Below are 14170 nucleotides of genomic sequence, written 5' to 3'. Positions count from 1 at the left end.
AGAAAGACAATTATATAATTTTAATAATATTATGAAACTACAAAATATTTTTTTGCTCAAGTATCATAGAAACTTGTCACATATAAAGATCCAATTTTTAAAAGCAATGATATTTTAAATATTACTCAAAAAAATTAATATTATAAAATTAAATATTATAAAACCAAACTTGAATCTAGACAATTTTAAAATAATACTCATATGACAAGAAATTTGAGTACAACATTTCTTTAAATTTGTATAAAGCAAATTAAAAAATTTTCTATAAATATAAATGGCATTATTGAAATAAAAATAAAATTATTCAATTTTAAATTACAATAAAACAATACTATGATCAATTGATTGCTATATCATAATAGGTATTAAGATGTCTTTCCATTATTTCATTCATTGAAAAAAGATGAAAGCGAGACTTAACTACTTCATAACAAAGACTTCAAAAAATATAATAATATTTTTCTCGATTTTTTAAGAATGATTTTTATAAAAAATTAATTATTATAAAATAATTATAAAATATATATATAATTTAAAATATAAAATATAAATTATAAAATATAAAAATATAATTATTATAACTAATTATAAAATATATTATTAATTATTATAATTAATTAATAACTATTAATTAATTAATATTAATTAATAATTATTATAAAATAATTATAAAATATTTTATACATATATAAAAAAAATATCAAATGAGTAGAAGAAAAATATTCATATTATTTATGGCTATTATATATATGTTATATATTATATTATAAATGACTAAAAATATATGAAAATTATTTCTATTATCATTTTTTGTAAAAATCTACGAAAGTAAAATTTGAATTTTAAACACAATAAAAATCAATAATTTATATCAAATATTATAAAAAGATCAAGATATAGAATATAAGGAATCATTTAGGAACATTATATATCACAAAGCACTATTGATTGATACAAGAAATAAACAATAAAAGAAAAATTAGGGAAAATAATGGTTCTACTATCCACCAAGAATATTTAAAAATAATTGCAATAAAAAGTTATCGAAATATTTAAAAACAATTCGGATAATTTCTTATAATTTTTTTTTCATCGCTTTATCTATGCGATATAGATAGACACACATATTAAAATAAATTAAATAAATATTGCAATATCTTAAATTAATAAACAATATAAATTATTAATTCATTTTTTTCATTTAGAAAAAAAATAATTAATCTCTCCCAATATTTATAAAAACATTTATATATAAATTTTTATAATTTGTGATATTGTGTGTGATATTATAATTATTATGCATTAAATACAATGGAATTGTGAAATTTATTAATAATTAACAATTTAATTTACACTTTATAAAAATATAGAAACTATTTATGAAAATTCTAAGAAACTATTAAGAAAATTCTATAATTTTATAATATAATATAATTTATTTTTATGAAATTAACAAAAAAATTATTGAATATTTTTTCAATAATTCTTCATTTTATTCATCTTAAAAAAATTATTAATCTAAGATAAAATTATTTAGAAAATAAAACTTGTAGATCTTTATTCGTTGTATTATAAATGTGTTAATATTGTAAAAAGAATTTATTGATACTAAAAACTTTTATTAATAATAATAATAATAGTAGGATTTTGCAAAAAGACACAAGATTTAAAGCATTTTCTGTTACCCTGACAATGTAAGACATTTAAATCTTATTTCCTAAGTTCAAGAATAAATTATTATAAAATTTGGATAGAAAAAGACCAACTCGAAATTAAACTCTTTATATATTTTATTTGATATTTTATTAATTATTATTAATTAAATAATAAACTTTTTTTAAACTAATGAAAAGCATTAACAATTCTCTAGAAGTAAAAAAAAAAAAGAAAAAAAAAAGAAAAGAGAATTAAAAAATTAAACTTATTTTGTTTTTTCAAATAATTTGCATGTTAACGGTTAATCGAACAGTAGAATGATTTTAATAATGATTTGCCAATTATAAGTCAAATAAGAAAAATCTTCATAATGGAAATATATTATGTAAAAATGCTAACATTTCCAAAAACAATTATTTCAACTTCGATGATTTTTTATAAACTTATCAATAATAATTGCTTAATCATATCTCTAATAGACTCGAAATGATGGAATCGAAACGAAAAATTTATCATTTTAAACACTTTGATTTAAAATTAAAATTCCAAAAATTTTTATATATCAATCACGGATGAAACTCTATTTCATTACCAAAAATTGAAAGCAGAACAATGACAAAACAAACATTAAAATATAATATAAAATGATGAAAATTTTACAAAATAGAATCGGTATTATTGCCTACGGTTCAATGCGTAAGACAATGAAACAATATAAAAATTGAACATAGCAATGACAATAATTAATATATATATATAATATAATATAATATAATTAATATATATGTGCGATATATTTCGAAGAAAATGAAAAAATTTTCTGGATTAATCTTAACAATTGATTGATTTCATGCGAAATAACGCAATCATATAATTTCTAGTTAAAAAGTAATAAAAACGAAAAAAAATAGTAATCATATATAACAAAAAAAATAATATTTTTTTGTTATACGACGAAAAAAATAATAAGTGTTGAAAGTAAAAGTAATCGTCTTGTATTATTTTATCTAATCATCTTCGAAAACCAACTTTAATTGATCAAAACAGTAAATTGCATTTATTTGTCATTTCAATGATTTCGTTGAACTAGATTAAAAAATTGATTAGTCTTTGTAATCTGAGAGCATTATTATTAGTTCAATTGATTTTAGACTAAAATTCAGAAACAGAATTGTTATTTAATAAATAATTTATGCATTTTAAAGAGAAAAAACTTTTTATCTATGTAAAAGATATAAATAATTAAAAAATGATAATTTCACATCATTCAAGTAGCAAATAATAATTAATGGAACAATTTCTTTATTGTTTTTTTTTTCGTTTCCACCGATGCGCTAATATCGAACATTTTCGAGCGAGGGCTTTAATAAATTTTAATAGGATTATACGTCTTTTCGCCGCACATGTCGAACAATACAAAAACAACACAATTTATCCAACCGATCAAACCAACAAACCGAATGACGAAAAGGTGAAGAGAGGAAGACCAATTTGTTTTTATCGGTTCTTTGTTTCTCTCTTCGATTTTATACCCTCTATTCTCTGCCTCCATTTCATTCCACTTTTCCATTCCCACTATCGACAATTTACCTCGCAGCAATACAATACAAATGTACTCACGCAAAGCACGTTAATTCAACTGTGACTATCTACGTAAATTTTCCTCTCCTGATTGTACCTTCAATATAAAATGGACAACTATCAACACGCAACGAGATTGCGTCTTCTTCATAAACGGCTTTGTGTTATCTGATATAATATAGATATATTAATAATAATAAATTAGATGCATCAAAATAACAAGATATGTATCTATTAGTTCCGCCATCGATTAAATTTTGTATATCTATTTATTCATTTGAAACAATTGATATATATTATTCGATCTAAATATTAACACATTATCTATCGAATCTGATTTTATTTAGATATTACTAAAAAAATAGAAAAATTTATCCTTCTTTAATTTATTTCATTTATTGTATCATTCTTTTCATAAATATATAATTCAATTTATTGATGATTAAACAAGATTATCACTTTGTTTTTAATATTTACTAATATATAAAATAATATTAATAATATTAATATCAATGAAGACTAATTTGAATTTTTTTAAATAAAACAAATTGAAATATCATCTTAACATAATAATATAATCACAAACAAACAAATTTTTCATATATCATTTTCCTAATAAATAATTTATCTACGTGATGTAAAAATTGTAATACAAAATAGATATATATTGTAATACAAAATAGATAAAATATGTTGTAAAATATGACATGTCAGTATATTACATTATAAATGTTTATATGAATATTTGATCTACATTCTGCATTTCAATATCAAAGATTTATAAGATTTTGAAAGTTCACACTGTGACGAAAGACATCAAAAAGTTACACAAAGTTTCATGCATTTCAATATACAAAGATATAAATTTTTAAGATCAATATTCTTCCACAATGTCTGATCTATTATTATACATATATTCGATCAATTTGATCAGCTATTTGATTATCTTTTTCTATCGACTTTTCCAAATATTTCTAATGTTTTTTTCTTGGTAATTACTATCTATGTTTTAAATGAGCTTATATTCCTATATCTTTTTCCCGCATTTCTGATTTCTAATATTTTGTCGATTTTTATCCGAATTACAAGATAAATGCAAACAAATCTTTTTGTTTCTTCTCATCTCCCTGCTATCCTTGCTCTTCTTTTCTTTCAATCTATTATTCTGAATATCAAGTAAATGCATCTACTAAGTCAATTGCGATAATAAAATAACAGATAAAGATCAATTAACTTCATAATCTTGAATAAAAGAACCTGACTGAAAATTGAATTGTTGGATATTCTTAACTCAATTTTTTCGCTTCGATATTACACTTAGACGGTAGATGACAAAATTGTTGCGTGCATAGCGAGTATTACTTTTGATTTTAATAAAATTTCTGTGTTACAGATTATGAAATATATTGAAAGATGTTCTGTTTTGATTCATAAAAAATTTTTTTGATAATTACTTAAAAAATAGACATTACTTTCAACAATTTTTATATATTGTAGAAATCAATTTTGAACAATTTATTTCTATATATATAACTATTGCTCAACTATTTTAGTTTTCGAAATATTTATAAAAAATTTACTATTTTAAATTATTAAAATATTATATTGAATTTTGCATATTTTATAAGAATTGATGCATTATGCACTTCTTAATTATTTTTGTAAACAAATTATAATTTTTATAAATTATATATTATAAATTTGGTCAATATAATTTCATTCAAAAATTATGTTATATTTTATTTTTATATTTCGAATCCAAAAAATAGATGATAAATATAAAAATATAAATATAATATTAAACATTTTGTTAAACATTTTGAAAATCAGTTGTCACAGTATGTTTATAGAAACAGTAAACAAATGATGATCGTATATTTTATACGAGTATAAATAATATATAAAAAGATTTTTAAATTAATATCTCAAAAATTAATAAATACTGCGATTTTTATATTTAGATTCTCTCTCTCAAAATTTAGATAACAAATCAAAAATAATAAATCATACTATATAATTTATCCGAAGAAAAAATGTTAATCTGGTGAGAAAAGTGAAAACCAACGTTCAATTTATAAATTTATCGATATTGAATGACTCTTTCTTATAGCAAAACAAACACAAAAAAATTTGCTTTGTAGTAAAAAAAGTTGTTTTTGTATTATTTATTATTTATAAATTGAATATTATACAGATTTTAAAGTCCTTTTTATGTTATCATTTATTTTCAAATTCATTCTTTTTTTTTCAAATATTAGTAATTTCTTAACAATTATTATAATTATAATATCAATATTAATATTAGATTTAAGATAACCAATAATCACCGTTAATTTATTAAGTAAAATATTAGTGCTATTATTTATTGTAACTTACTTAATAATTATATAATAACTTATTATTTATTCCAATATTTTTCTTTATAATTTATTTTCTTATTTTCTTAATTTTTAATTTATTTTCTATTCTTTATAAACATTTTTTAAAAAATTTGTATCATTGAATACCATTCGATAATTTTAATATTTTATCTTCAATAGATTTTATAAATTTTTTACTCAATCTGCAAACCGTTTTCTTCAGAATCTTTTAATTCTGAGAATCGTTTCTCCAATTCTGAAATCTGATTACAAATTCATATTCAGAAAATTAATATCTATAAAAAAACATCTGATTGAAGTTACAATAATAACAATATTAACCTCATACTTAGTATTTATTGTTATAACATTAATTATTGTAATTTAATTATTCAAAAGTTTTCGCATTTTCGCAAATCTGAAGAATCCATGAAATATGCTTGCTACGATAAAGACTATGTATAATTTATTTCTTTATTCATTAATATGTTTATAAACTATTGATGAAATAATTGCAGAACGATGGATATATATGTATAGGCATAATTCAATATAATAATAACAATCACTTTTTATAAATATCTCAAAAATTAAAACTGATTTTATATGATTTTATAGGGAAAAAGTTTATAGAAAAAAATTTCATAATATATTTAATTATCAAAATCAATAATATAATAGCATATTCTTTTTACAAAATTTTGATATGGGAAATTAAATATTATTTATTTTATTTATTTTTCTATTATTTTTTTATAAAATGAAAAATATTTGATAATTAAATCACATAGAATCATAAGAAGTTTGACATCTGCAAAACAATTTAATAGAAACGATAAGCCACGAATTGCAGATTCATTCGCAAACAAAAAGATTCGTTCTAACACGTTCTGAAAAAAATTTAATAGAAATATATTTTAAATATATAGACAAAATTTATAGAAATAAATGGTCGCAATTCTTTTTAACACTTTTAAAAGTAAACGATATTCGAATTAGATATTATTTTCAAAACGAATAAGTGCAATTGTAATATAACTATCGCAACGTCCTGCATTAGAAGTTTTTATAAAATACATTGATATTTTCCATGCCATCATATTACATATCTTTTGAATTCTTTAAAAATATAAATTAATTTCTAACAAAAAAAAAAAAATCAGTAAAAAGAATTGAATGAATTTTTGGTCCGATAATCAGTTAATATCGTTAATATATAAATTAATATATATAAAGAGAGGAATAAGAAATATAGGTGAACTTATAGTAAACTTATTATAGTAAACTAAACATAATAGATGAGATATTGGGTCAACCACTAAATATAGATGTTGTTGCAAAAATTATCAAGCAACAAGAATGAATAGTGAAAGATAGAAATTATGATAGTTTACCAAACGACACCAGAATTCGAAGAAAACGCAGCAGGTAACGTGGCTAGAAAAGAAGGTTGCGTCAAAGGTTAACAATGCCATGTTCCATAGCCGTGGTTACAATGGCATCTTTCGCATCACTCATATTGCGAACTATTATACTGGAGAAACTATTGTTTCTTGTTCCATTGCGCGCAATAGTGACCCGAAAGGGATTGGAGAGGGGAAAGATGGAAGGGGTTAAAGTACGAATGGAATAGAGTCGCGTACCAACGGTTCGTGTTGGAGACAAAAGAGTTACGTCAGGCCCATTCAGCCAAAACGCTTTTGTGCGTCCGGATATTCTTATTTCAATGCCAGCAAAAGAAATGGAATAGAGAAGACGATGAAAAGAAGATAATCGATATACACCGGCATTCGGTCACCAAGTCATTTAAAGTCTTTCAAAGATTTACTTTCTTTTTCTATTCGTAAATAATTATATTACAACAGCTCAATAAAAGAAAGAAAAAAAAAGAGAAAGAGAATGAGAAATAAAAGAATGTAAAATATTATAAATTCGTTTGATTTCAATTAATTAGAAAAAAATGTTTAAAAAATAAAAAAAAATCTAGTGCTTAGCAATGAAATCAGTTCGCATCATTCCATTTTCTGGAATTTCTTTCTTTATTGAAAAAATATATATATATACATATATATGTATATATAAACATATATATAAGTACATTTATTAAATGTATATTTTGAATTTGAACGATAAATATGCATTGCCATTTTCTATTAATGAATTCAGTCATATCGATCTTATTATTCACGTTTTTGCGATATGCGAATATGCGAATTGAGAAAATGCAGTAACTTGACTATCTTAGATTACTATAATTATTATCTTTTCGAAAAAATAAAAAATATTAAACATTGTGTATAAAAAAAAAAGAAGAACAATGAGATATGAAATTAATGAATTAAGAATAGCTTAGTATAATATTACTAAGCGATCATGTAAGCACAATGAAAGCTTAAATATTTTACTAATTTACGCGTTCCTGAGCCTTGCTAATAAAGAAATTATACTCGAAGATGGGTGTCTTATATTCCTTATTATCAATATCGAGTCATTCTGTGATTTCAGATAGATAATAAATCATCTTTAATTAATATATCTTTCAATTTAGAAAATATATTTATAAAAACACAAGAAAAACAAAACGAATCTTTCAATGCAAAATTATTTAAGTAACAAAAAAAATTTACACGAGAAAGACAATCAGAATGATTTATTGTGTTTGTTAAATCAAATTTTATCAAATTAAATTTCTTCTATTATATTATTATTGAATTTGAAATGAGAGAGAAAGGAAGAAAAGGTAACACATTTACATTCTCTTAGATATAGCAATGATACATACATGGCACAATTATATACTTATGAATTATATATATTTATATTCATCTATAAAATTCGAACGAAAATATATATAAAGAAAGGGATAAGAATTATAGGTAAACTTATAGTAAACTTACTATAGTAAACTAAATATAATAGATGAGATATTGGGTCAACCACTAAATACAGGTGTTGTTGCAAAAATTATCAAGCAACAAGGATGAATAGTGAAAGATAGAAATTATGATAGTTTGCCAAAACACCAGAATTCGAAGAAAACGCAGCAGGTAACGTGGCTAGAAAAGAAGGTTGCGTCAAAGGTTAACAATGCATTCCATAGCGGTTACAATGGCATCTTTCGCATTGCTCACATTGCGAAGTAAATAGATGTTTGTAAAAGAAAATTCTCATAAAATTTTTGATAGATAAGAAAATATGATCCGTGGTAAAGAATGAAGAAGAAATAGAACAGAACAGAAGAAGAACAAGAACTGGGAAAAAGAGAAAAGAAAGCAAAAAAGACACAAAACGAGATTGTCGTCGACAATATGATATATAATGGAATTATAAACTTATGTGATTTATTATGTGAACTTAATTTATATATATTATGTTAACTTGATACAAGCTATAAAATATCGCATATCGAATGTGTAATATATGATATGAAATGGAAACGCCAATCTATATATAAGGAGGAAATGAAAAATATCATCGATGCTGCATCGCGATTGTCACGAGTAATTTATAACAATTTAGCGAACAAAAATTTCATGGATTACTTATTTTGTAAATTATTTTTGAATTTTTGAAAAAATTTGTAGTATATGGAAATCGAAAAAATTGGACAACTGATATATTGATTAAATATATTATTAAAATTATAAAATGAGAGAAATAATATATATATAAAAAGAGGTTATTCAGTTGTATAGTGAAATTATCGAGGCAATGCGAAACGATATAAAATTTAATCAAAAATATTACAAACGCAACTGTTGATCTCAGACAGAGAATTTTAATTTGCTGACTACGTGAACGACGATATTGCGCATCACTTACTAATGAAGAAAACGCGAACAACATTGATAGTAGTAAAAATATTTGTATATGTGGCAATGGAAATGGTATATGGTGCATTGAGCTTTCAATTATTCAATTCATTTTGAATCATTTTTAAAAAAAAAAATTCCATTTTATAAAGAAAAAAGGAAAATAAATGCATAAATGTATATTAGAACTTGCATATTAGAATTTAGATTTATTTAGCATCAGAGATGAATAATTCATCGCGATTTGATATATAAAATGTATTTCAATAATTACATCAAGTGTTAAATGAAAAGAAATTTTATCAAGGTTACATAATACATTTGCTATTTTTATAGCGATTTTATTTAACTTATTGTTATATTCTTTAGTTTTAATAATTATTTTCGCATTAATAGACAATATTTTGAAAAATATGGAAATTTCTAAAAAATTTAAATGCCATTAATTAATAATCTACATTTTAATTTCCAATCTAATTCCACAAAATTATTTTTTCTCTTACTTTTCCCCATGTTGTAACTAAACAACGCACATTTTATTTCAATTTATAATAATTATTTATGTTAATTGCAAGGAAAGTCGAAATCAATATAATGTTAATATATATAATATATTATGAATATATTATGAATATATAATGTTAATTGAATATATAATGAGCATTTCCAATTCGATTTTGACAGAGATATACATTGAAATCTTATTTTCTTAATATCAGTGACAAATATAATTGTAAGCAAAAGATAAAATTCAGAATATATTAAATATATAATATATAAATTATATATAAAGATAACTATAATGAACATTGGTCACGCGATTAATATTGCGTGATAATAATCACATCACGTTGTTGACGTAACCGAACAATCTATTTCACTTTTAGATTAATAGATTAATATGTAGATTAGATTAGATTAGTAGATAGATTAATATGTAGATTAAAACAATAGTAGTTAGAAAACTAGCATTATTTCGACAAATATGACAAGATCGAATTCCAAATTTAATATGCACAGAATAAAAAATCATTATAATTGCAGTAAAAGATATATATAATATACTAAAAGAAAATATAACTTATTAGAAATAATGAGATTACTAACCTATATGCATTCTATTCATGACTGGTTTTAAATAAATTAAATAAATAAATGAAATGCTTAAAGTTATATTATTAAACACACAAAAAAAAATAAAAATAAAAATGCAATCACAAATGAAATAAAATTCTAAACATAATAGATACTTTTCTTAGTTAGCTATTTAGCTATTCCAAATAATTTCCAAATAGAATATAGAAATTCCATTTCATAAAACTATTTCTGAAAAATCGATATTATTAGTGAATAGTAAACAAATAGTAAAGAAGTCGTGATAAGAGAAATAAAATACGAAGTAAATTAATGTGTTCAAAAAGATTGTAATTGAAAAGGATAATAGTGCAAAATTGGTTAGTGTGACGTATTTTTTTGGTCGATAACAAAAACACTTATTCATACAAGTAATTAACAAGAAAAAAAAGAAAGCAATCAAAATGCCGCAGTTTTCCGCTGAAAACCTTTCAAAACGTTCAATTAGGCACAACGCCAAACTAAACTCGATTCAACAATGTTGCACAGATCAAATACCAAACGATAAACTGAGATTTTCTTGCTATAAATTTCTTTACATAATCTATCATCAAATACGTTATTATTTAAAAATACAAACAATTGAAATATATTATATAAACACTCGACAGCGATAAAACGATAAAATCAAAAAATAGATAATAATAGAAATAGATAAATGAAAAAATGAACATTCGAAAACTTTCAAATCTCACAAAGGTGTATTAATTTTGATAAGAGATATATTTTATAAATTTTTTAAATGAAAGACATTTAACTTAAAAAGTGATATTAAATATAATTATGATTAAAGAATATATGCAGTGTATTTAGTCAAATATTTCAATCCTGAATATTTCAGGAAGAGAGAGAAAAACTGGCTAAAAATTTTAATTCTGAAAATGATTTAATAATTGTAAAGATATAATCGATATAATTCAAGAAATATCATCAAATATTAACAATTAAATAATTTAATTAATAAAATACTTTAATTTTTTCCAATAAAAAAATATATAAGTAATTTTGTTTAATTTATAAGTAAATAATTTTGTTTTATTTATTAAAAATATTGAATTTTTTATTGCAATTCTTCTTGCGAACTTTTATTTTGTCATTAGTTCGCATATTTTAAAATATCAATAATTATACAACAACATTGAATTAAAATAAAATGAGAAAAAAGAAAATTTTATGATGGTAGCAAATTGTTAAGATAGCATGCAACAAAAATTGCTTAGCACTACCAGTGACGTCACTCTATTTTAACGAAGCGAGGAAACTGTTGTACTCCGGCTGAGATATTGAATGGGGAACGAGTACGTCTCTCCTGCCTTCCCCGACCACTGGAAGGTCATTGCACACTCGTAAACAAACAGGACGCGCCGTCTATAGTATGCTCGGCCGCGTCACTGAACGTACACACAGATCTAATACACACAGCTCAAGGTCGTCCTGTCATAATAGGACGTTGCATATCGATAATCGATTTAAACACAATTTGACTAAAAAATTGTTAAAAAAATCAAACTTCCTAATAAATCATATAATTAAAATCTGAAAAATAAAAAATATAATTGATGAAATTGTTGATCAATGAATTTTTTTCAAATTTTTTACATTTCTAAAACATGCAACTAACGGATTACTGATTCGCGCTATATAAAAGTCCCATCAGTTCACGGACAATGATACAAATTACTTATATTGATTGTTAGAAATTTAAATATAGCGGTCGAGAATGAGTTTTCATATTTGAAATTCATAATTATTATTTGAACTTCCTCATATGTGCAATTTAATTAAATGCTACATTTTGACTTATTATTTACTTCATTTTATTATTTCAATATAACTTCAAATGAGAAATAGTCTATATATTATAATATGAAGAAATATTATTTCAAAATTAGATTCATTTTTACCTGTTGCCAATGATCCTCGAGCGATGGCTGGGCCGAAAAATATCCGGTATCATGTATATCTTGCAATTCCCTAAATATGTTTCCACTCGGCAGGATATCCATGGTTACGCCGGCGATCCGTTCGTAACTAGTTTCAACACTAATAATAAAATAAAGAACTGATTTTTTCAAACCAATTAACAAGCAAATAAACAAATAACAGAACTGTATACTGTTATATTCGTATACGAGAACTTAGATGATAACGTAGCCCGATCACTAATTACACCGATGCGCCGACGCGCAGCTCGTAACTCTAACGCACGCACGTACACGTAGTAAATTGTGACACGCACACGTGTTTATCATCGAAGAAACACTGATGATGGTTACAACGATGTCACTGTAGTAGGATGATCGACAGACCGATATGGAGTGAGAAAAAAGATTTACAAGCAATCACTAGTCGATGAGAGAAAGACTGGCTAACTGCTTCCTGCTTTCCGCGCTTACACATATACAACGCACCCTACTGGCTCATATTAAAAGAATATCTGATCGTATAATCGGCGTTTTACGATTGCGGTTAGAATGCTGATATAATTGCTGAAAAGAAAGCAGCACGCAACACACTACACGATCTTTGTAGACAAAGAAACAATTCACTGTAAAGCTGTTGCTTGTGCAGATCGATGATCTGTCTGTTCTTGATAGCGTCGCGAAACACGCGCGACAGCATCCATCATACGTGGAACGCGACAATAAGAAATCTTACAATCACGAAAGACGAAACGTCAAAGCCAGCATGAGTCACGATCCGATATTCATTCGATTCATTTGATTTTTCTCTTTTTATCTTTTGTTGTTCATTTACTATGTTTGTTCTAATTTTTTCAACTCTCTATCGATTCTCTTTTATCTATTATTCTTTTCTTTCTTTTTCTATTTTTTTTTACTTTTTCTTCTTCTTCTATCTTTTTCAATATGACACCAAATTTTAAAGCCAATCACTATTAATTTTCTATCTTCACTGGTTTTTTCCTTCCTTTCTTTTTATTTCGAAAACTCATGTACATATACACTTTAATGAAGAACACACGCGGACGTCACCTACCGGCTTTTTTGCTGCAATACTTGCGGACGTGGCGTCGTTCTGTCACTCTTTTCAATCGTGTCGACCACAACAATTATGAATTAGATACAAGTCGCTAAGGATGAATAAAGAAATACTATGAGATATTTAACACTCTATAAGGAATAACGATATCCCCAACAGTTAACGCACACAAACTCTTCCGCGCGAGCGCCGAAGAGTGACTGACGTTCTCTTGCCATAACTATATGCGAGGAAGCCCGAACTCGGCCGAGTAATACCGAACGCGTGCTTGCTGCCGGCGACACACTATCCCAGCAAGCAACCGCTTCGCGTCGTGGCAGCACTGCTCGGTAGCGTCGCGACGCCAATTCCCTTAGATTTTTCATTATATTCATAGAACAATCTTTGATTTACATTCTATTTTCTTTTCAAATATTCTTAAATAGAATAACTAGAATTATATTCAGGAAAAAAAGATAGAATTGTTATGTATGAACTAATAAATTAAATTATTTCCTTTTTTTTTTCTCACTTTAAAGATATAACCTAAGTATATAGTTTATTTATTTATAATTAGAACAATAGTTTTCAAAAGTTTATTATAATATAATTGAAAAAAATATTGGCATATTTTCAAATATGTTAACA

The 14170-nt window shown here is 24.1% G+C and overlaps 1 protein-coding gene across 1 annotated transcript in view; it reads right to left on the bottom strand.

Annotated features, from left to right (window-relative positions):
- LOC122716900 (Krueppel-like factor 7) overlaps positions 1 to 13701 on the bottom strand; it is a 469047-nt gene extending 455346 nt beyond the window's left edge. The window contains exon 1 of the mRNA XM_043940398.1: positions 12448 to 13701. Within this exon, the coding sequence (XP_043796333.1) occupies positions 12448 to 12549 (102 nt within the window). The 5' untranslated portion in view covers positions 12550 to 13701. The remainder of the gene's footprint in view (positions 1 to 12447) is intronic.
- Between the last annotated feature and the right edge of the window lie 469 nt (positions 13702 to 14170).

Source organism: Apis laboriosa, unplaced genomic scaffold (genome assembly GCF_014066325.1).
Source record: "Apis laboriosa isolate Shangri-la unplaced genomic scaffold, ASM1406632v1 scaffold49_cov149, whole genome shotgun sequence".
NCBI lineage: Eukaryota > Metazoa > Arthropoda > Insecta > Hymenoptera > Apidae > Apis > Apis laboriosa.
Note: the sequence above shows the minus strand (reverse complement) of the source record. Positions and strands in the feature narration are given on the sequence as shown.